This window comes from Oryzias latipes, chromosome 4 (assembly GCF_053564925.1).
Source record: "Oryzias latipes strain Hd-rR chromosome 4, Olatipes_Hd-rR_3.1".
Taxonomy (NCBI): Eukaryota; Metazoa; Chordata; class Actinopteri; order Beloniformes; family Adrianichthyidae; genus Oryzias; species Oryzias latipes.
In genome coordinates this window covers 21072236-21094213 of record NC_136240.1, presented here as the reverse complement: position 1 = coordinate 21094213, position 21978 = coordinate 21072236, and the positions used below count along the sequence as shown (strand labels likewise).

General features: G+C 40.8%; 3 protein-coding genes across 24 annotated transcripts in view; 1 reads left to right on the top strand and 2 right to left on the bottom strand.

The window, feature by feature from the left end:
* The window catches only part of atp11b (ATPase phospholipid transporting 11B), a 46201-nt gene extending 41526 nt beyond the window's left edge, over positions 1-4675 (top strand). For all 21 annotated transcript variants that reach the window (XR_013655567.1, XR_013655565.1, XR_013655566.1 and 18 more), the window contains one exon: positions 1088-4675. Coding sequence is in view for 13 of the 21 variants with exons in the window: in XM_078946076.1 (XP_078802202.1) it covers positions 1088-1169 (82 nt within the window). In the remaining 8 variants the exon portion in view is untranslated. The remainder of the gene's footprint in view (positions 1-1087) is intronic.
* A 670-nt stretch (positions 4676-5345) lies between these two features.
* On the bottom strand, positions 5346-13368 carry mccc1 (methylcrotonyl-CoA carboxylase subunit). 2 transcript variants are annotated; one of them, XM_020702526.3, is made up of 20 exons: positions 13321-13368; positions 13048-13138; positions 12592-12641; positions 11881-12020; positions 11703-11798; positions 11493-11614; positions 11215-11362; positions 11028-11149; positions 10848-10959; positions 9829-9910; positions 9629-9756; positions 9365-9548; positions 9180-9289; positions 8892-9108; positions 8731-8817; positions 8276-8325; positions 8061-8198; positions 7844-7951; positions 6440-6511; positions 5346-6357 (listed from the first exon to the last, which is right to left on the bottom strand). In XM_020702526.3, the coding sequence occupies exons 2-20, from the start codon at positions 13101-13103 to the stop codon at positions 6226-6228; spliced, it is 2154 nt and encodes a 717-aa protein (XP_020558185.1). In that variant the 5' UTR covers positions 13104-13138; positions 13321-13368; the 3' UTR covers positions 5346-6225. The 2 variants fall into 2 exon arrangements, with proteins under 2 accessions (XP_020558185.1, XP_004068099.1); XM_004068051.5 differs by lacking the exon at positions 13321-13368 and having other exon boundaries at positions 13048-13303.
* A 299-nt stretch (positions 13369-13667) lies between these two features.
* lamp3 (lysosomal associated membrane protein 3) lies at positions 13668-20160 on the bottom strand. The gene is made up of 7 exons (XM_011474186.4): positions 18745-20160; positions 17128-17232; positions 15871-15953; positions 15596-15721; positions 14406-14478; positions 14146-14310; positions 13668-13876 (listed from the first exon to the last, which is right to left on the bottom strand). The coding sequence occupies exons 1-7, from the start codon at positions 18794-18796 to the stop codon at positions 13740-13742; spliced, it is 741 nt and encodes a 246-aa protein (XP_011472488.1). The 5' UTR covers positions 18797-20160; the 3' UTR covers positions 13668-13739.
* Positions 20161-21978: the final 1818 nt, after the last annotated feature.

The window sequence follows — 21978 nt, the reverse complement described above, 5'->3', positions numbered from 1 at the left end:
CAATTGTGCAAATTCTCCCACTTCAAAATATGAGTGAGGCCTGTCATTTTCATCCTCAATAAACCTCAACTATGAGAGACAAAATGAGAAAAAAAAATCCAGAAAATGACAGCCTGATTTTTCAAGAATTTATCTCTAAATATGGTGGAAAATAAGTATTTGGTCACCTACAAACAAGCAAGAATTCTGCCTCTTACAGACCTGTAACTTCTTCTGTAAGAGGATCTTCTGTCCTCCACTTGTTACCTTGAGTGGAAACCTCCTTCCCTGATTAAGGGCATTGAAGATGAAACCTGGATGCGTCTTTCAGCATGACAACGTCCTCAAACACAGCCCAAGTAGCGAAGGAGTGGCTTCGTAAGAAGCATTTCAAGGTCCTGGAGTGGCCCAGCCAGTGTCCAGATCTCAAACCCATAGAAAAGGCAGTTGAAAGTCCGTGTTGCCCAGCGACAGCCTTAAAACATCACTGCTTTAGAGGAGATCTGCATGGAGGAATGGGCCAAAATACCAGAAACAATTTGTGAAAACCTTGTGAAGACTTACAGAAAACATTTGACTGCTGTCATTGTCAACAAAGTCTATATAACAAAGTACTGAGTTAACCTTTGTTCTTGACCAAATACTTAATATTTCGCCATATTTACAGATAAATGTGATTTTTCTGGATTTTTCTTTCACATTTTGCCCCACCGACGCTCTTTTCTCAGTAAAAAAATCACAAAGTTCTTTAAAACACAGGTCAAAAACTACATTAAAAACAGGAATAGAATGTATTAATACCGAATCTAGAAAAGAAGTGTCATTCTCTGAACAAAGGGCCAAGCTTCACATCTAAATCTATGGAGACTTTCCTTTCTCCTCATTCACTCATCACATCCATCACTCGTCCATCCTTTCATCTTCTGTTTCCTCAGCTTGGTTTGGTAGATGCTGATCTCTGTTGAGTTCTCTATAGCTAGTGACGGCTTTGCCCCACTGTCTCTCTCTCTCTCTCTCACACACACACACACACACACACACACACACACACACACACACACCCAATGCATCAGCCTCCTAACCCTCAGTCACTGCTGCCTGTTTCCAGGTCTTGGAGCGACACAGAGACTTTCTACTCCAACGATCGCAGCATCCTGACGCTGTCGCCCATCGAGGGCACCCGCTGCTGAACCCCACGGCCGCTGACTTTAACACAAATGGGAAACAAGCAAGCCTCCACTCACCTTTGAGTTGCTATTCCACCCCCTCCATCACCATTTTATGAACCTGCTTTAGCCTCGACTTAAAGCATCTTCAGCTGGAAATAGTTGAGCGGAACAGGTTGAGTGATGCAGGCTGCTTCATTAAACATCCTCACAAAAAGAGTGAAAATGACACCTGAGCTGTGCTGCACATCAAAGGGAATGAAGGCAGACAGCCTGGCTCAGGCTCAACACCTCTGGATCTGCAGCGTCAGTCCCTACACCAGCTGGAAAATTCCTAATTCCTGCCAAGTTCAGGGGTTTCATCTGTCCTGGAGAATAGAAATGTATCTAAAATACATAGATTGTTCTTTTTTTTTTCTTGGATCAGTTGCCAAACATTTTTGCTGCAACTGGCAGGACGCATAATGAACTCTCAAGAGCAGGAGAATGAAAATCGAAGGGCCCGTGCTTGTTTTTGTTTATTTCTATAGATGCAAATATAATCTTCTGCTCAAAGCTCTGTAGCCCAACATCCAGGGTTGCTCCTGTAGCACCGCAGTCAGATCATCCAGATCAAACATCTGGCAAGAAGCTAAGGTCTGATCTCGGTTGTTTCCTTCATGTTTGAACTTGTAGTGCTGGTGTCTCTACGCCCTCTGCTCCACTGCTGCACCCTCTTTCCTCAGATCTGAGAGGTTAAAAAAAAAGCTGGAACCACCGTAGCATCTTGGACCTCATCTCCCTGAGCCTCATCTGGCGCTTCACCTCCACTGTGTTACCAAAGACTAAAGGATTCTTGTGCCTGATTGTACAGACGCTTATTTTGTTAAGAAGACTTGTTAGTTTGTGCTGCTTTCTTGTTGATCTTCCACTTCTGAGGGAGGCCAGATATCTAAAAAGCCATACGTTCTGCAGATGTTGTTGATGAAATAGTAAAGGTACTGTAGAGCTGTTACACCTTTTTTTCCCCTTTGAATGCCTTCTCTCCATCAGCCTGATGGTCAAAAACATCTGAGCATTAAAGACTGAGAGAACCTGGACTGTTTTAAGGCACAACATGACTGGAACATCCATGCAAATGTCTGGAAAACTCTCCTGGAGGGTTGGATTGGGAAACGTTTGTGTCGGGGGCCAACTTTAATGCAGAGAAGCGTTTTTGAAATCCCGGCTGTTGCACGGTAGACAGCAGAATGTCTCCATATTTACTAGAGAAATATATATATATATATATATATATATATACATTTAGAATACAGAATTCACTTTTAGGGGAGAGGAACGGCATTTCACGAAGCTCGCATATCAAAAGTTTCATTTTTCTTCATGTTTTTCGCCAAAAACCAATCTCTGTTTGTCACCATTGAAGTCATTTCATAGTTTTCCATTGACGTTGTTTTTGCTGTGTGTGTGCTGACGTTTATTGTTCCGTCGCTGTAGTGTAAGCTCCACAGGTCAGATCTGTCTCAGGTCACACGTTTGTCAGGCGGTTTGAAACCCTCCTTTCCCTCCACACACACACACACACACACACACACACACCCACTCACCCACACTCGTCGCTGAAAGGCTGAAGACGTTCCCCGGCAGCTCCGATTTAGTTTGTTGATCTCATTTTCAGAAGGGTCCATGTTGAATTCTGTACATGTCAGTGCAGATTGCTCACTGAAGAGTGTGTATTTATTCTTGTCATTTGTTCACGTTGTTGTTTTCATGCATCGTAGTGTTTCTGCACATGTTTTCGGCTGTTTTAACGAGCGAGTGAAAGCTTCCAGGTGCAGAATAGAACCGCCACGCCGTTGCTCCTCCTTTTCTTTCAACCAGTTGACCTCACAGGTGTCAGAAGAAAACACCTGATCTGTTCCTGACGTGTCTCAGTCGGAGCTTTGTCTGTGACGACATTGAGACTGACTTTAGAGATGGATGCAATCCAGCAGATTGTTTTTTTGTTTTTGGTTTTTGGTCTGATAAGAGGCGGGCCCTCAAAGTCGTTTGGCGTTCAGGAAGTGGCCGTAACCTCAAGAGTTGCAAAGCTAAAAAAAAACAAAACTTTCAACTTCAAAAAGGCGCATGACAGAGGTGTTGTGTTCTCAGTTTAGTTCCTAAAACTCCTAAGTTGAAGAATATTTGACTGTTGTGGCCTTGCACATGTCAAAGGAGGGTCTAAAAGCACTTGGTGACACGTCACAAATGTTTTCTTTTGGTGGCTGCTTCTGTCTGTTTTCAGCCTTCTAGTCAAGAATTCTGCTGCACTTCTCTTCAAGTTTTCTGTGCGTATTTATTTAGGCAGAATATTCTTCGTTTTCGGGAGGATGTTGATTTTCCAAACTCTTTGTGCATCAAAATCTAACACTTCCTGTCTTAGTGGTGAACCTGCTGTTGAAATCTGCTTTTCAGTGTAAACGATGCCCACAAGTGCCGTCAGGAACGTCAGATCTGTCTGATTAAACACAAGCGCATCAGTAATACGGGTAGTTTTCCCTCATGGTGGTACAAGCTTAATAACCTCTGGCTTTTGGGCCATTTTAGGACGTGGTTGTTGTGGGTTTCTGCCTGATGATTCAAGCCGATGAGCACGAGTCCCTCCTGGCCAGAGGCAAACGAGAGGAACGTGTGGAAATGTGCGGATCTGATGCCCTCTTGTGTTCAGTGGGTCTGAATAATTGGTAGCTTCATCAGAAGTACACTTTCAATCGATTGAAGCAGTTCTTCTAAATACGAGCGGAAGTGACGGATGACATGGAAAAGGGCTTGATTCCATCTCCGGCGTCATTCCAGCGCCGTTCATTAGGTTTGAATGGAAGCCCTCTGGGATGTTCCACAAGCAGGAGATTACTCAAGCATGTCATTTGGAATGGTGGTTTAATATTTTATCGCCCTTCAACCTCTGATTATTGCCATGTCATTCATCAGAGGCACCGTCCAAATTCAATTGGATACCCTATTGAAAGAAATCCTAGTCACATCTGTTTGAATGCGTCCTCGTCTTCCGCTCTGGGGTTATCTGCTCATTTGGAGGCTCACGCTGCCACAGAAACGGCCACTCGTGTATTGTGTCCTCCTCTGCAGGCTGAAGCCCCGCCCCCCAATGCATGAAACTGTGGTTACTGTAAGGTGATACGTGTCTGACTGATGTCCCATCAGTGCAGAAATGCATTTAAAGGCTGTAATCCAATGACGGTTTCCTTGATCCGATCAGTTCAAAAGTGAGGCTCTTAATTAAAATGTCAACCCATCGGTTTAGTGCAGCAGGCGTTTCTTCCCAAAGCAGCAGCAGCAGCAGCAGCAGCAGCAGCAGTGGGTCACACCAGCCTTTTTTTTTGAAGCAATCTCCCTCCGTCTTCACATCAATAAATCCCGCCGCCGCACCAGACATTGATATTGATCATCACTCCTCTGATGACGCTTTCTCATGCTGTCTGTTCTGCTCCTCCTGTCTGTAAATCTGTCTTATAGCTAAAGATTTATTTACTAAATAAAAACATTTTTACACACGTCGCCTTTGAGTTTGTGAGATCCAGAATATCTTCAGATCTTGTGCCGTTGGCTGAATTTGTGTCAGAGAGGCACATCTGACAGACAATTTCCTATCATGCTGCTGTTATTTCAGGGCATCTGAAACGGTACTCTTCAATGACGAGCAGTCTCGACATTTTAGATATGCATTATGGATATCTGGAATGTCATTATTCCTGATCTATGTTAACCATTAATATCTGCAAAGTCATTTTCCAGATCCAGATTAAGTGACTTTTTCCACATCTACATTTTACCTTTAAACCTCTACAAAAGAATTCTTCCTTTTTAAATTTTATTTAACCCTTGTACTATCCTATGACATTGACGTGTTCTACCTACCATGAAAACGGTGGATAAAGGTGGAAAGATTTCATGTAATCCATGGACACCAGTGAAGATCACAAATCATTAAGGAAAAAAGGTTCTAGTGGTCAAATAAACTACATTTCTCCATCAAGAAACTACAAAAAATATTTAGTGTAAGGAGAAGGAAAGGTGTACAAGTGAATTATGAAAACCTGTTGAGTGATATTGAATTATATTTAAAAGTCAGCTTTAAGATCCAGTTCTGACTAAACATGACTCTTCCCTGATTAGCAGGTGATCCACCGCCAGAAATCCCTCCTCAAACAAATGGCAAGTAGGTATAACCAGACAGAATAAGATTTATTATTTTTCTAGTTGCTATACAGCTACAGGTATCACCTGTTTAACCCTTGTGCTATCCATGGGGTCAAGATGACCATTGACGTGTTCTCCCTACCATGACCAAGGTGGATAAAGGTGGAAAGATTTCATGTAGTCCATGGACACAAGTGAAGATCACAAATCATTGAAGAAAAAAGGTTCAGCGCACTGTCTAGTGGGTCTAGATGACCCAACTCCCAACATTAAAGTGCCTAAGATAGCACAAGGGTTACACACAGACCTTTTGTTTCCATCATTTACAAAATATTCCAGGAAATGATCAAAGGTCTACATTAGTGTAAAAGTTCTTAGATTATTAAAAGGCTTTATCACACACAGTGAGAAAGAGGAGGGTGATTGGCGGCTCAGGCGCTGTGATTTAACATCTGTCCACTTAAGGCTCTGTGTCCAACTTTTAATCCTGTACAGATGATTTTCTTAGCCAAATGAAGCCCTAGAACTTATTGGGGGGAAAAAACAAAAAATTCAGAGCAGACCTGAATCTGGAGTGTTTGTAACATTCTATTTACCTTCCATAAACCTTGTGAAAGAACAGAATTGATAGATTTTAAATCTGTGACCATGACTGAATATTTAATGCTAAATCAGACACTCGAGTTGTTTTTTGGGACAAACTTATTAAAAAACACGTCTGTGCATGTAGTGGTCACAGTTTTGAAGAACAATATTTTAGAGTCAGGTCAATTCATCTGAGACTTATGTAGGAGAAACGTCCAAAGCTTTATAAATCTGGCAACAAACAAAAGTACTCCAGATGCATTAGACTCCAGCGGATGACCTCCGTCCCGATCTCCTCGTCCAGCCGTTTCTGTGGGTTTTACTGGCTGCTCCCCTCCTCCTCCTCCTCTTCCTCCTCCAGCTCCACCAGCGCAGCGTGGCGATTAGCCTGAGAGCCCTCGCGGAAGAAGACCTTCTTTATCACGCCGGATTTGGGCGCGCGGATCGTGTGCTGCAGGAGAAACGGCGTCGGTCAGCCAAGAGATTCAGTGTCAATAAAGGGTGGAGTCGGGGGTGGGGGGTGCTTTGCTCACCTCCATCTTCATGGCAATCATGACCATGAGTGGGTCTCCAACCTCCACTTTGTCTCCGGCTTTCACCAGCACCTGAAATCAAACAGCTGCTTCAACCGTCCGTGATATGAAGTCTGTGTGCATCTCAGGAACAATGAGGGGAAAATATGGTGAACCATAGGTCAAAGTTCAGAGTCCATATTTGTGCAGGTATCTCAGGTAAGCTAAAGTAAATGTGAGGTTACAGACCCATTCTGATCATTCTTTGATCCATTTTTGTCCCTGGTGGTCTTTTAATTCAGTTAAACCAAAAAAACTGAGTAGTTTTCTAGGACAGTTTCTGCAGAGCAGCACAAGTTTATTTAAAATTCTCAATTGTGGGCAGGATTGTTGGTGTGGAGCAACCCCCCCTCCCCCCCTCTGTGGTGGAAAGCTGGGAGCTTGTGGCCCACCCAGCATATCTTCTATGTCACTAATAATCTCTCAGACAGCATGTTTACATCTGCACCTGATTCACAGTAATTCGAATAAAGAAATACTCAGAACTGCAATTTTTAGTTTAATTTTCTTGATATACATCAAATATGTCAGAAAAAGGCCACAAGAACATGTTAAAAGCTCCAAAAGCACCACTTTCATCAGAGCGGGTCTTTGATAAGAGCGATGAAAGTAAGATCCCCCCCTCTGAGTCATTTAAACACTGCGGTCGTCAGCTTGATGTGACATCACTGAACCCCAACTTTACAATAAAAAATCCTGCAAGGAGGGGAGAAAGAGTTTTAACCCTTGTGCTATCTTAGATGACCCCACCCTTGCATTAAAGTGTTCTCCCTACCATGAAAAAAGGTGGATAAAGGTGGAAAGATTTCATGTAATCCATGGACACCAGTGAAGATCACAAATCATTGAAGAAAAAAGGTTCAGAGTACTGTCTAGTGGGTCTAGATGACCCAGTGTTAAAGTGCCTAGGATAGCACAAGGGTTACAGGTTCCCTGTCAATCAAAAGACCAGCTCAGTCTTAAGCTCAATTTTAATCATAAATATGAAATAAAAACATTAGTTGCCCTGAATACTGAATCTAACCAGTTAGGGCGTTTTTAAATTTGTAGCAAGTTGGTGCTTTTTTGCATTAGACTTTTGTAAAATACCTTTTCATCTTTCCCTTTACTTTTAGTTTGGTTGTCAGTACTTTGCATTCACACTGTAGTAATTCACAGCAGAGTTCATTTGCATACTATTGCTATCTATTAGTTGGATTTGTTTCCTCTTCTAGATTTTTTATTCTTGCGATCCTAGCTGGTTCAGTCTAATTCTAAATAAGCAGCTTGAAGGTTCCAGTCTACTCCATGAATGGGATGGAAAGCAAACGGAAACCAAACAAAGGTTTTTCACTGATGCCCTTCCGAACAGAGTTTGAAACTCACCTTCTCGATGGTTCCAGTCATGGGGGCCACGGCTCCACCCTGGGCCCCCGACCCACTCACTCCAGCCAGGTACTTTGGCACAGGAACCGACACCTGGGAGCTCCCTTCCTGCAGGAGAGAGGTGAGCATTTTGGAATGCGGTTCACTGACAGAAAGACACATGCCACCTCAAAATATGCATAAATGTTTGTGTTGGAAGAGGCAAAAAAGGTCATACCGTGGAGAACAGGTGCACGGCGCTGTCCAAAATCACCAGTTTGGGACGAGACTTCACTCCGTTTATTGAGCAATGCAAGAATGAAGCTCCCCCACTTTCCTCCACCTCCCCTGTCACATCATACACGTCCTCGCCAACCTAAAAGAAAAGAAAAAGCTTTCATATTTTAGTCTTAATATTATTATTTTTTACCAAAACATAAAAAACGATCTTACAAGCATTTTGTAGCTTCCGTCTTTCTTGTAAACGACGAGCACGTCGATTTCTGCAGACGAGAAAAGCTGATTTAAATATAGAACGTTTGGCGCAAACACAAATGCTCGTCACAATAAAAGCTCCTCCGTGATGGCAGTGACTGAAGGGCTGACCTTTTCTCCTGCACAAACATTTTAATACAAACATTTAATGATGAATGCAGGTTCATTCATGAGCTCCAGCACATTAAACCCCTGAGCAAATTCAATCCCAGATGCAGGATTGACTCTGCCCACATCTGCACTCCTCTCCTCTGACAGTTTTCACAGGATATTCTCTACAACCCAAGCTTTTAAAAACGTGAAAAAAACAGTGTGTTGCATTTTTTCTGACATGGATTATTTTAATAAAATGTGCAGACTTGCCTTCTTTCTCTGACTGTTTGGTTGCAGCAGCAGTTATGAGTTTGACTTACTCTTGTCACTGATCTGCAGCGTCATGTTCCTGTTGAACTCCGTGTTGCTTCTCCACCCACTGCTGCAGCCGAACGGGGAGAACGGATCTGAAAACAAACAGCACAGTAGAACCTTCGAGTTTGACCTCATTCTTAGGAGACCCTCCCCAGCCGTTGGATACCTGTCGAGGTTTCTATGAACTCCTGCGTGTGTTTCCTCTCCTGCAGGATGAGGCCCAGGGCGGCCTGGCAGATGGTTGCCCCTGACGGGGCTCTGGGAGTGGGGAAGAGGTCGGAGTAGTGCTGAGGGATGAAGCTGGTGCTCACGTTTCCAGCCTCAAACTCCGGATGTCCAGAAAGGCTCAGCAGAAAGTCTATGTTGGTGTTCAGTCCGACAATCTAAAACCATAAGGCGGCATGTTGGGAGCGGTTCTGGTGATTGACAGGTTCAAATGTGCTTCAGCCCTCACATTGTACTGCCGCAAACAATAGCGCAGTTTCTTTAAGGCAGCAGAGCGGTCCTCCCCCCACACCACCAGCTTGGCAATCATGGGGTCATAATGCGCAGAAACCTCGTCTCCTGCAGCCAAAATCAGCCGTCAAGCCCCCGTTTTTCCACCTTAAAACCCACAAAAGCGGCTCCGTCCTTCCCCACCTTCTCTGACTCCGGTCTCGATGCGGGTGTGTCGGTCCGCCGGAGGCGTGGACAGATGCAGCAGGGGCCCCGCCCCTGGAAGGAACTCATTGTTTGGATCTTCAGCGTAGATGCGGGCCTCGAAAGAGTGTCCTCTCAGGATGATGTCATCCTGAAGGAGGGGCAGGCGCTCCCCTGCTGCCACCTGGAGGAGATTTCCATAAAGCCGACTTAAGGAAAACATCAACAGATGGTTCACATTTCAGGCCTCTCTTCCAGCCTCACCCTGAGCTGCCACTCCACCAGGTCAGTTCCTGTGATCATCTCAGTGACTGGATGCTCCACCTGCAGCCTGGTGTTCATCTCCATGAAGTAGAAGTTGTGCTGAGCATCAACTATGAACTCCACCGTACCTGCAGGAAGGGGAAGGTTTTTAGAGTCTCAAGGGTGAACAGCTGGGGTGAACAGCTGGTAGTAAGGATCACCTGCACCAACGTAGTTAACAGCTTTGGCCGCTCTGACTGCCGCCTCGCCGAGCTTCTTCCGAACCTCAGGGCTTATTCCTGGCTGAAGAAGAAGAAGACGTGAAGATGTAAACTTCAACCAATCCATGTGAAAGTGATCTTCATGCTGGAAACTGAAACTCAGCTCGAACACATCCGATAAAAAACAACAAAGCTATGTTTAGGAAACTTCAGTAACATTTATCTTTGCCATTTAGTGTAGAAAAACACTTATTTTTCAGCTTTTTTCCTCACAAAGACACTAAGCTTACAAATGGAAGCACTTAATAAAAATCTATTAAAAAAAAGAGAATTCCTGCACAGCTTCTAAAATTGTAGAAAAACACTAAACCTCTTTTTTATTGCTATTGTTTTCCCTTTTTTACCGTCCTGCCAGAGAATGCAAAAGTTCTCAAAGAGGTAAGCAAAAACAAAATCTATGATGACAAGGTCGTAAAAATCTGGCTGAATCCTCCAAACTAAGAAATAGATCATGTGCAGGCCCGTTCTGCTGGTGCACAGGCTTCAGTGCACTTACCAGGAACTGGATTTATTATTTAATGCACTTCTGATTCTTCCTGCAACAAAAAACACACTTCAAAAGTAGTTTATGTCTGCAGGAGGTCTTTTACTCTTCAATGTAATCATTCCTCTTCACTGCCTTTTTATTCATTGTTGAAGTAGATATTACAGCACACCGTTTCTTTTGTGCTGCAAATATGGACTTAAGACAATGAAATAACTGTTCTCCTGTTAAAGAAATGTATAAAATATAAGGTTTTCTTTTTTCAAGTAAAATTGTAATAAAATACATGTTTTTTTTTCAACTGTGAGACTCACAAATGAAATATATTGCTAATATGCTACACAGAAATAGAAGGTTGAATATTTCCTGTGCTTCAGGATCCTTTTAATGTGATGAGACAATGTCAGAACTGCAGATTTGCAGCGTCCCTCACATGCATGAGTCAGATTTCGGTCTCCGCGTGAGCAGCACTCACCCCCGGCGCTTCCTCTATGATCTTCTGATGCCTCCTCTGGACGCTGCAGTCCCTCTCAAACAGGTACACAGCGTTGCCGTGCGTGTCGCCGAACACCTGGACCTCTACGTGTCTGTGGAAGACGGGGGTGTCGGTCAGGCGGGGCCAGGACGACTCATTCTACAGTTTGTGCCACAGTACCTGGGATCCTCCACAAACTTCTCCACCAGCATGACATCATCATTAAAGGACTTCCGGGCTTCTCTTCTTGCAGACTCCAACTGCTCCAGGAAGTCTGTTTCTGAGCGTGCGATCCGCATTCCCTGGAAGGCAGAGTCATTTTAAGATGCAGTAGATATGACTACTGTTTTGTTGCCTTTAGCTCTACCTTCCCTCCTCCACCCCGGACCGCCTTGATCATCACGGGAAAGCCGATCTTTGCAGCTTCTGCCAGCAGCCTCTCGTTTGATTGGTCCTCTCCGTGATAACCACCTATAATTGGCACCCCGGCAGCTGACATGATGTGCTTGGATGTGCTAAGGACACATTTTTAGAAATTAATTTTGTTTCCTTTTTGCAAATTTTTTTCAACACATCCTTAAAAGCTTAAGTTCAGCAAAGAAGAAAAATGTGTTTTAAGCTTAAAAAATTTGAAAATCCTATCACCTCTTAATGCCCATGTCCCGTATGGCAGAGGAGGGAGGCCCGATGAAGATGATTCCTTCCCGTTTACACGCCTCTGCAAACTCTGTGTTTTCTGATAGAAACCCGTAACCAGGATGAACTGCCTACAAAAGAGACAAAAGGGGAACAAAAACGTGAATAGTGGATCTTAAAGGAGGTAAACCCCTGACAACTTTTGGCAAGATTACTTACATGTGACCCCGACTTCTTGGCCACTTCCAAAACTTTCTCCACGGAGAGGTAACTTTGTTGTGACGGAGGAGGGCCGATGTGATAAGCTTCATCTGCCTGAAATGAGCCCAAGCGAAGCTTCGTCAAACTGTGGCGAGCGATGGAAACAGATCCAGAAGCAGAGACTTGAGCGTCTCACCATTGCCACGTGCATGGAGCTTTTGTCTGCTTCACTGTACACCGCCACGGAGCGCACACCCATCTTTTTAGCCGTACGCATCACACGGCACGCAATCTCTCCCCGATTGGCAATCAGCACCTTTTCGATCCTTTCTACTCCTGCAGAGTTTAAAAGTAAAAAAAACAACAACATAAAACTCAAACTATGCATCCATGAAAAGAGTCCTAAGTTACACTGGAATGCAACTTCATAATAAAGAAAATAAAACGGCGTACGCTGTTGCAGTTAAGGAAATTTATTGATAAGAAACATTTTTAAAGATAATTTGTTTCTTCCTGTCAAAAGAAAAAGGATATTGAACCAACATCGTGCCTCCTGAACTACACATTAGGGGAATTTGCTTTGTCAGGAAGAGCCAAACCAGTAAAAATGTCCGCCCGGTAACTGGAAGGTCGTGGGTTCAAACCCAGGCCGAGTCATAGCAAAGACTTTAAAAGTAGGACCCAATGCTTCCCTGCTTGACACTCAGCATTAAGGGGTTGGATTGGGGGGGTTCCCGGACGCGCCTGTGTCTGCAGCTCACTGCTCCCCCAGGGGATGGGTCAAATGCGGAGAACAAATGTCGCACACCTAGGTAGGTGTGTGACAGATAATGGGACTTTAACTGACTTTAACTTCAGATCAAACCTCAACGAGTCTCTAAACCAAATTAAATGTTTGTTTACTCACCTCCTCCTCCTGAAGCTAGCCTCACGCTTCTTCTGCTCCATGTCAGCTTCCTGAGAAGAAAAACACGCAATCCTCAACATCTTTTTACTGTTTATTAAACCTAAATGAATCCACTGGTTTAAAAAGGACAAAGGACGTTAAATACAGAATAAAAAAAGAAAACGAGCTTTTTGATTGATCGTTGTGTCTGTTGTGTCTCGTTGATAGCTGTCAGTGTGTGCTCTTTTTCATATCAGTTATCACACTAGTTCTACGTGATCACACGACAAAAAGGTCTACAACTTTAGTTTAGTGGGAAATTTCTGATTTTGTCGTTATTTTGCAAATAATTCAGGGTTTTGGAGGCTGAGCTAGCAAGGATGGAAGATAAACACTGACTGCCTCAACTTTGTTAACTAAACTGAAAATCGGAGCAATAAAAACACCTGAATCGTTTTCTCATATTGATGCACTCACCGCGGAAGTATCCTCAGCCCACACAGTGTGGGGAAACTCAGAATTACTGCAGCCATCTCTTTCAGCTGACCAGGCTAGCGACGCTAGCTAGCTAATGAGCAGGTGAAAGGAAAAAAGCGAGATTTCGTCTGACACTTTTCAGGCAGTGTATGTTATCTTAAGCAAAAGAAACGCTTAGAAAAATCTAGAAATACATGTGAAAAAGGTTACAACTGCACGAAATATATTTGAAACACATTATTTTGAAAAATGTTCTAACAATTATGTTCCTACCAGGGACTCGTAGTTGTGACAGCCAATCGGAATTAGGGATGTGGAGGCGTAGAGGGAGCTGCAGGGATCCGATTTTGCCACCAGAGGGCTTAGCAGTCAGCGTGCCCTTGAAATAAGTTTTTTATATTGTTTGACTTTACAGTATGTAAAGTATGTTTTTTCTAACGTTTTTACTCGATATAACATCCTAAAAATACGCCTTACAAAAACAACAAGGTCTTAGTAATTTATATTGTTTTTACCCTGGGTAATGTTACTGTTACTTTATAATATTATAGTTTATGTTTTGATATTATATTGGTGTTAAGACATATAATAGAAAGATAATAAAGTAAAAGAAAGCTGTCTGTTTTTTTGAAAATAGGTTATCTTTATTAATTTTTTCCAAGCATACATAAAAAACACACACATGTGCAGATTCACATCCTTTCATATCCTTGTCTGTGCCGGTCTCTGATGAACAGAAATGACAGCACGATGATGAAAACCAGAGTCATCACTACTGCTCCCATAACCATGCCAATGATTTTCTTTGACTTCTTGAGACACACTGCATCTAAAAGAGAAGTTAAGGAATGATTAATATTGAGTTTACTGAACCTAAAACTCATACAAAATAAACATCTGTTCCTCAAAAATTGTAATTCCAACAGTGTGATCGAAAACTAGAGAAAAACCTGGAGTACGATCTTCACTTTTGACAACCTTTACCTTATTTTTACACTGATTTTTGTCTTTGTACTTTTTAAAAACATTTATTCAGTTTTCCGCTTTTACCATTGTTTTAAAACCATCCTGAAACAATCAAATTCCTTTCATTTTTACCATACTCTCTGTCAGAAAAATTGAAGGCTTGCATTTGCAGAGGAGCCATCTTGATCTTCATCTCAGGTGAAACAGAAAGCAGGCGTCCTGACCTGCACTTGAAGCTTTCACAGACAGGTGTCATGAAAAGCATCTCACTGGTGATCTGGCCTGAATATGTTTTATCTGTGGGTAATAGATAATGAACCAAATGTTCAGTTAGAGGGCTTTTCTTATTCATTTTTTTTGGTGTAAAACTTTCACAAAATCTCTTTTCTTACTGATACATCCTTTGCAAAGAGGCTGAGGGGACAAGTGAGCATTCAACTGGGAGACGTAAAATTTGTCGAATTTCTTGGAGACAAAACAAATTGGAGAAAGTGAAAAAAATCACAAAACATAAACACACATTCATGGAAAAATGTAATTTAAAGTACAATCCTGAAAAATATGTCATAAAATGTTTTTATTACTTTCATATAAAATGTCCTTGAGTGTTTTGAAAGGCGCATTGCTTTATCATTATTATAAATAGTTTTTTCAGGAATTAAACATCAGTGTTTTGCATGTGGGGGTGTCATTTTTCTGCAATCCTAAAACATTATTGCTCAAACTGGGAGGATTTCTTCTGCAGATGAGTCTGATTCATTGACTATTGTAATGCTCTTCTTTCTGGTGCTAAGAGAAATACTGTAAACCGGCTGCAGCTTGTTCAAAACTCAGCTGCACGCCTTTTAACCAGGACCAGAAAGAAGGAGCACATTACTCCAATTTTGAAGTCTTTGCACTGGCTCCCAGTCAGCTTTAGGATCGATTTTAAGGTTCTTTTATTAGTTTATAAAAGTTTACATGGAACTGGACCCTCATTTTTATCAGATTTACTTTTAGTCTATGACCCTCCCAGAGCCCTCAGGTCCACAGGTGCAGGTCTGCTAGTGGTCCCAAAGGTCAGAACTAAAACCCACGGCGAGGCCTCTTTTCAACACTGTGGACCTCGCCTGTGGAACAGCCTGCCTGAGGACGTGAGGGCTTCAGCCACTGTGGAGGTTTTTAAGAAAAAACTTAAGACACATCTTTTAAGTAAAGCTTTTACATAGTTTTTACTTGTCCACATGTTTTTATTTGATTTTATAAAATTTTAACAGCTAATTTTATTTGTTTTTATTTTAAAGGAGGGATGTGTATGTGTTGGGTTTTTGTGTGTTTTTATTAATTCATTTTTTTTATTATTATTTGCATTTATTTTTATTTTTATTATTATTACATTCTTTTTACTTTGTTTATTATTTTAACTAAAATATATATTTTTTTATCTTATTTGTTTTATATTTTATTTTATTTTTTATTTTTTCCTTTGGTAAGCACTTTGAGATGCTATGAAGCATGAAAAGCGCTATATAAATAAAGTTGAATTTGAATTTGAATTTGAATTGTGTCTGTTCTCTATTTAAGTTGCTTTATTTGGCTTTACCTTCTTAATAGTGAACTGCAGACTGGCTGTATCACCTGGTATCGTGAGAGAGATATTTGCAACATATTTGCCACAATATCCATTGACCTTAACTTTTGATGGGTCCAGGCTGAAATACCAGTTTATCTGAGGGCACAAGAAAAAGAAAAAACATCTTGATCTGGGTTTTTCTTTTCAGTTTTTAAGAAGAAAAAAAGGACCAAAAGCATAAATTACGGTAGCTTTGTATTTCTACTATTTATAAAGCTACACATTTCAAAAGGACACACTCTGACCTTGTTTTCAGTGATGATGTACTCCACTCCCATGACGACCATAACACACGAATTTCCATTATAGTTTTTCACTGCGTAGCTTCCTGCACACAACAAAAACAAGCCAGATGTGCTGCTGTTTTTAACCTGTTCAGGTGTTTTCAGCTGTATTCTCATTTATGCTCATTGTGGGATTTTGAATTAACACATGTGGAATTATATACATAACAAAAAAAGTGTGAAACGACTGAAAATATGTCATTAAAAAAAAGAAAACTCTTTGAATAAGAAGGTATGTCCAAACTTTTGGTCTGTACTGTATATAAACATACACATACTACAGTTCATTGTACACATCGGTACATTTCTATACACACACCCATACTTGTTCATACAAAAAATGACTTTAAATTTTCATTTAAAACACAAGTGTGAAGACATAAAATTTTCATCAGAACAAAAATGCCTAAAATGTTTTTTAAGGCACATTTACACAAATTTTTGTTCTTCAGCCTTTTTGTGGACATTTAAGGGATATTTCTGAATCATATCACCAGTCAAATCAGTTTTTACATTAATTCATTTCATTTGTTCTTTTTTCATTTGGTTGTTAATTTATTTATTTCTAAAATCCATAAATCAAAGTCCTCACGTAAACTAGCAATTCGTCAGTCAGTTTCTGTGGGGGTTTTTTTCTGGCAACAAACTAATTTTCTCTCAATTTTTGTCATAAGAATTTGTTTTTATGAAGAAGAGTCCCACATTTGCTCAGTTTAAATCACTATATGTGTGAAAAAGATTTTATAAATAGAAATTTATTAAGAATGGAATTTTGACAAATGAATTTATAGTCATATAAAATGGTGACCACTTGGCAGGAAAGCTGAAATTCAACCTCAAGGGGTACAGGAACGTCCTAGTAACTATAAAAAGCTTTTATTTCTCAAAAAAAAAAAAACCTAAGCCATTAAAAATGAAACTCTATTTCCTGTTTACATCAAGTATTTATGTAGCTACAAATGCGTGAAAAGTATTGACAAAAAATCGAATCATCTACAAAAACTCAATAAACCGTGAAGAATCAGTTTTTCTGAACTTTGTTTTAGTGGGTGTTTGCAGGACAGGTGTTGTCCAAAATGATCCAGTTTGGATTTCCATATCTGATCTGAAACACTCAGCAGTGTCTACAGCAGCTGCATTCAGCCCATCGATGGTGAATCATCTCACGAAAATTAAAAACCAGCCTCAGATAACATGTGGTCTTTGGTTTCTGCATACCTTGTGTGGGAATGCTCTCGTTGGGGTTTAGGATGGGCTGATAAATGTGAGCCTCAGAAAGCAATCCAGGCTGGAGAAACCCATCAGTCCACTGCAGGAAGACACCTAGTCCAGAGGAACACCTGTCACTTTACATTCATCTGTCATTTTTCTGCATCAGTTTCCTCCTGATCAGAGTCTGTTGTCAGACGACAGGGCTCTGCCCCCTTTAGCCCAGGACAGGGTGACTCAATTATATGAATGGGTACACCTCTACTTTTTCTACTTTCTTTTCTCTGAGAACAAAAAAACCCTTTAAAGTTTAGTCTTTGGAGAAAATCATATCGATGATTATAAATGGAGATCTGTTAGTGCTGCTTTCCAAACAAGTTAAGAATGAGACTTTCCTTTCCTATAAAATCATCAAGCCAGCCTATAAAAATCACTCACAGGCAGTAGATTATTTTAAAGCTTGAAAAAGCCTCAAAAAAAGGTATTTTTAAATATTAATTTATGCACTGCAGGAAATTAAGCGAGATCACTTCATTGAGTAACCGTCATGCTTCTGGGAGAAGCAGATGTTAAGCTTATTTTGCTTCAGTTGTGGTTGTTGAATGACAAGGCAGCATAAAAGGTGTTACTTCCCTGCTCAAGTTTCTTCTTAGAAACATAAGTAACCCTTGTGCTATCCTAGGCACTTTGACCTTGGGAGTTGGGTCATCTAGACCCACTAGACAGTGCTCTGAACCTTTTTTCTTCAATGATTTGTAATCTTCAATGGTGTCCATGGATTACATGAAATCTTTCCACCGTTATCCACCTTTGTCATGGTAGGGAGAACACGTCAAAGTAAGGATGGGGTCATCAAAGCAGCACAAGGGGTAAATGGGTCTTCTTGCAAAAAAAAATTACAGAAAAAATCCTTATTTCAGAAATGTAAATTTAAGATCCTGACAAAAATTTTAGTCCAAAAGAAATCCTCCCGCACACTGACTAGCTATGACTAGCTCCCCTAAATGCAACAAGCTATGTGTTGTTTTCCTGCTTGGTGTGCACGAGGAGTGCATCATCAAGACCATTTAACGGAACAAGTGATTGCATGATCTATCTCAGGTCAGGATTGGATATTTGGGATTTAACGTTTTGCAGTTTTGTGTTTTTTATACAAAGATATAATGTTTGTTTTTTTTCCTCTTTATGTTGAACACATTTTACATCCTGGAAACGTGGAACTTGCTTCTACACGTAGCATGCATTCTGATCTCAACACTTCTTTAGAAACCACAATGACACAAAACCCAAATGCAGGACCACCAAAGCTTTCTGAGCTGAAGTGTAGGACATGAAACTAGGCCAGGCGCTCGCACTTGTGACTTTTACAACAGTGACAAAATGCAGCTCAGGAAGCTAAAGTATTTTTAAAATCTTGCCATTTATTTACAATGAGACAGTCCTTTTTTTCCATTTTAGAAATGCAAACAGTTTAATATCTAGATTACACCCTTATTTTCAAACTATTTAGATTATATCAATTACACTTATAAACATTTAAAAGCAAAGAGAAAGAATTTAAAGGATGACCTGTTGATTTAGCAGCCTTCATAGAAAAACATAATGAAACAATAGTACCACACTTACATGGAATAACAGCAGCCAGGAGGATAGGAGGCCACCTGTGAGCATTCAGCATCGTGATCAGAGGAGAATGACAGCTGAAGGATGCCACGGCGAAAGAAGAGCAGTCAATTTAAGCAAATGTGGTTTTGACTCAACAAAGGCAAACGGAGGCAGCAGAGGAGGTGGAGCTGTTGTAGTCAGACCTCACACCTCTGACTTAAAAAAACAGGCAGTATGACAGGGGAACTGATGAGTGTCAGCTGCTGAATCATGACTGCTTTGTAACTGCAGTAAAGCAAGACGCTGCAGCTAAACAGTCTAAAGTTTTAAAAAATTAACTTTAAATACTTCATTTTCTGCACACTTCTGTTTTTTTTACAATCTACACTTTTTCTGCACGAAAAAAGAATGAGCTTGTGCTCTTCAGACCAAGCATGCACATGTTTTCTCAAAAGGTTTTAGTCTCACAAAGTGAATTTTAATGTCAAAGTTTTTAAACAATGACATAATACCACATAAAACAGATATAGACTTTTATCACACTGTGTGCCCATAAATCCTGCTGCATATCAAATGGCACTGATGCTTTTCTCAGTGCCTGTGTTTTTAATGGTGGGCATGGTGTGGTCATGTGACCCATCACTACGACTTAAAACCAGTTTTTTTATTTCTGTGGTCGTCTAATAAAATCACAACTTTAGCTTTAAAAGAGGCAACTAATAGAAAAATGCAAAACTAACAGTAGATGACCTTAAAGAAGGTTTAGGTGAGGATTTGGTAGTTACCTGTCAATCAAATGACCACACCCCTATTTCCGATTTACATTTAGGAAATTGATTTTGGTACAATCGTACCATCCTGGACAGCTGCTGACCCCCAGAGAATGCTGGGTGCTGTAAGCAACTATAAGCACATGGGGGCATTCTTCAGTGTTTCACTGTTCTGGTCCAAGCACCAGATCAGTGCAGAGGGTTGTGTCACGAGGGGCATCTGCCACAGAAATCACATGTGAGAATCATGGCGACCCCTAAGGGGAGTGGTCAAAAGATAACAAAATGTTTAGCATTTATTTTTTTTAAGAGTTACTCATAAATTAGCCAAAAAAAACAAAGCGAAAACTGAGTCAGAGTGAAAAGAAATGCTTTAAGAAAAAATGTCAGCCACAAAAACGTGTTATTGCAAATAATTTGAACGCAGTTATGGTTTATCCATTCATCCATCTGTCCGTCTTCTTTCACTGCTTAGGCCTGTCCCAGGACACAGGGTTACTAGACTCTGTCCCAATGACCCCAGACGTCCCACACAAACTCCACACAGATTCTGTGAGGCAGCAGTACCAAACCAGCCCATCATTTTAATCCTAAAACTGCAATCAATGATGGACATACTAAAAGTAAATGACAAATGAAAGAAAAATAAAATACTAAAACAAAAACAAAAAAAACCTAGTTATCTTGAATACTAAATCAATCCGCAATTCTCAAACAAGATTTTAAAGTCGGCCATCAGGTGCTTTGCTTTACAGTGGAGTGAATGGAAATGTGCTTGTACAATAACAGGTAAATGAATCTAAATCCAACCTAAAACCAATAAATTCCAATCCTTACGCTAAATTTAGTTGTCTCAAGAAAACACAAAAACCTCAACACAGTAAGTCCACTATGCTTAATTTGTGGAAGTAATTGTTTATTCTAATCAGAGTGACTGCAGCTTTAGGGCCTCTGTGGGCAGTGAGTTCTACTTTTTATTTTTCTACATGAACTGACACACCCACCACTGACTTCACAGATTGAGTGGTAAACTCCACATCAACAATCAGACGCAAAAGTGTCAACGAGACAATAACAAGACAAAGAAAGACCAGATAAAATCCTCTTTTCTGGTCTAGCCTCAAAGGCTGAAGTTTTTTTCTCTGGTGATCCAATAAAAACCAAAAACGCTCCTCTGTAAATTCCACACACAGAACCCTATTTTTCCATTCAGGTAGAGTGTCCACAATCACACGCCCATGCACTCTCCTATTCACACCTATGGACAATTTACAATAACCAATCAACCTATGAAGCATGTTTTTGAACGGTGGGAGGAAGTCTGTGTCCCCAGAGAAAACCCACACATGCACGGGGAGAACATGCACTCTACACAGAAAGGTCCCCCATTGGTGTTCTGTTTCAGGTCCCCCAGACAGGACTTGAACCGGGTCCTTGTCACTGTCGGCGCTTCAAGAGTGCTAACCACTGCGACACTGTGTAGCCCTTACACAGAGAATCGATTACTCTAAATGCCATAACCCAAATAGAATATGAATAATTGCTAATTACTCTTAAAAAAGCGGAACTAAACTCAAGTCATATAAAAGTCATGTAAAAGATAATTCTATAAAAAAACATAAACAGAAAATTATGAGATCAGTAATGTTTTTTTATTAGGCAACCTTGGTTGTGAATTGTTGCTTTTAATTGAAACAAAGAAGAAAAATGCAACCGGAACCCTTACATAACTTCTCTGTGGGTATTGTGGTTAAAAATGTTAACAAACATCTGATGACTGATGTTGCATAAAAATGATGAGTCCTCTGGCAATGCTGCATGATGAGTATTTTCAAGTTAGTCAGACTTTCTGGAACACTTATGGTAGTTGACTGATGGGATGTAGGGGTTTTCCTTTAGAAATCTCTATTTTGCTCTTCCATTTATACTCTTGCCCTGTGACAGACTGGTGACCTGCCCAACAGTAGTAGTAGGACAGGCTCCAGCAACCCTTTGACCCCGGAAGGGATAAGAAAATGGATGGATGGATTTATCCCAGAGTTATCTTTATACTGCTATAGCCCCTTTTCCAAGCTTGTCTGTCGTTACACCTACGAGCACATCGTTACACGCGCAGCAGCAGCACGTGATCCAAGCTGAATCATATTTTAAATGTCACATTTTTGAAAAGAAAATTTTTTTTGTTTTCTCTCTCCCAAGACTGATTCAGTGTGCCAAGTGCAACAACAACAACAAACTACATCAACACAAAAACGTAAAGTAGAGACTGGAGAATGGACATAAAGCAAAATCTGGAAGCATTTCACTTTAATTGATAATACAAAGGAAGAGTGTAGAGTCTGCAGGAAAATAATCCGATCCAGAACCGGTTCCACAACCAACCTGTGCAGACACAGGTAGATCAATACTGACACAAAAAACCAGATCAGCTCCTCAAAGCTGAAACCCTTTTATATGTCAACCTTTTCTGTGAATAAAGTCTTTT

Coding starts and splice junctions, on each gene's coding strand:
- mccc1 (XM_020702526.3), bottom strand. CDS start 13,103: ATGGCTGCAGTAATTCTGAGTTTCCCCACACTGTGTGGGCTGAGGATA. Junction 10,960..11,027: donor AAGTTTGTGGAGGATCCCAG/GTACTGTGGCAC, acceptor CGTCTTCCACAG/ACACGTAGAGGTCCAGGTGT. Junction 9,911..10,847: donor TCATAGAGGAAGCGCCGGGG/GTGAGTGCTGCT, acceptor CTTCTTCTTCAG/CCAGGAATAAGCCCTGAGGT.
- lamp3 (XM_011474186.4), bottom strand. CDS start 18,796: ATGCTGAATGCTCACAGGTGGCCTCCTATCCTCCTGGCTGCTGTTATT. Junction 15,954..17,127: donor CGAGAGCATTCCCACACAAG/GTATGCAGAAAC, acceptor TGTTGTGTGCAG/GAAGCTACGCAGTGAAAAAC. Junction 15,722..15,870: donor ACATCATCACTGAAAACAAG/GTCAGAGTGTGT, acceptor TTGTGCCCTCAG/ATAAACTGGTATTTCAGCCT.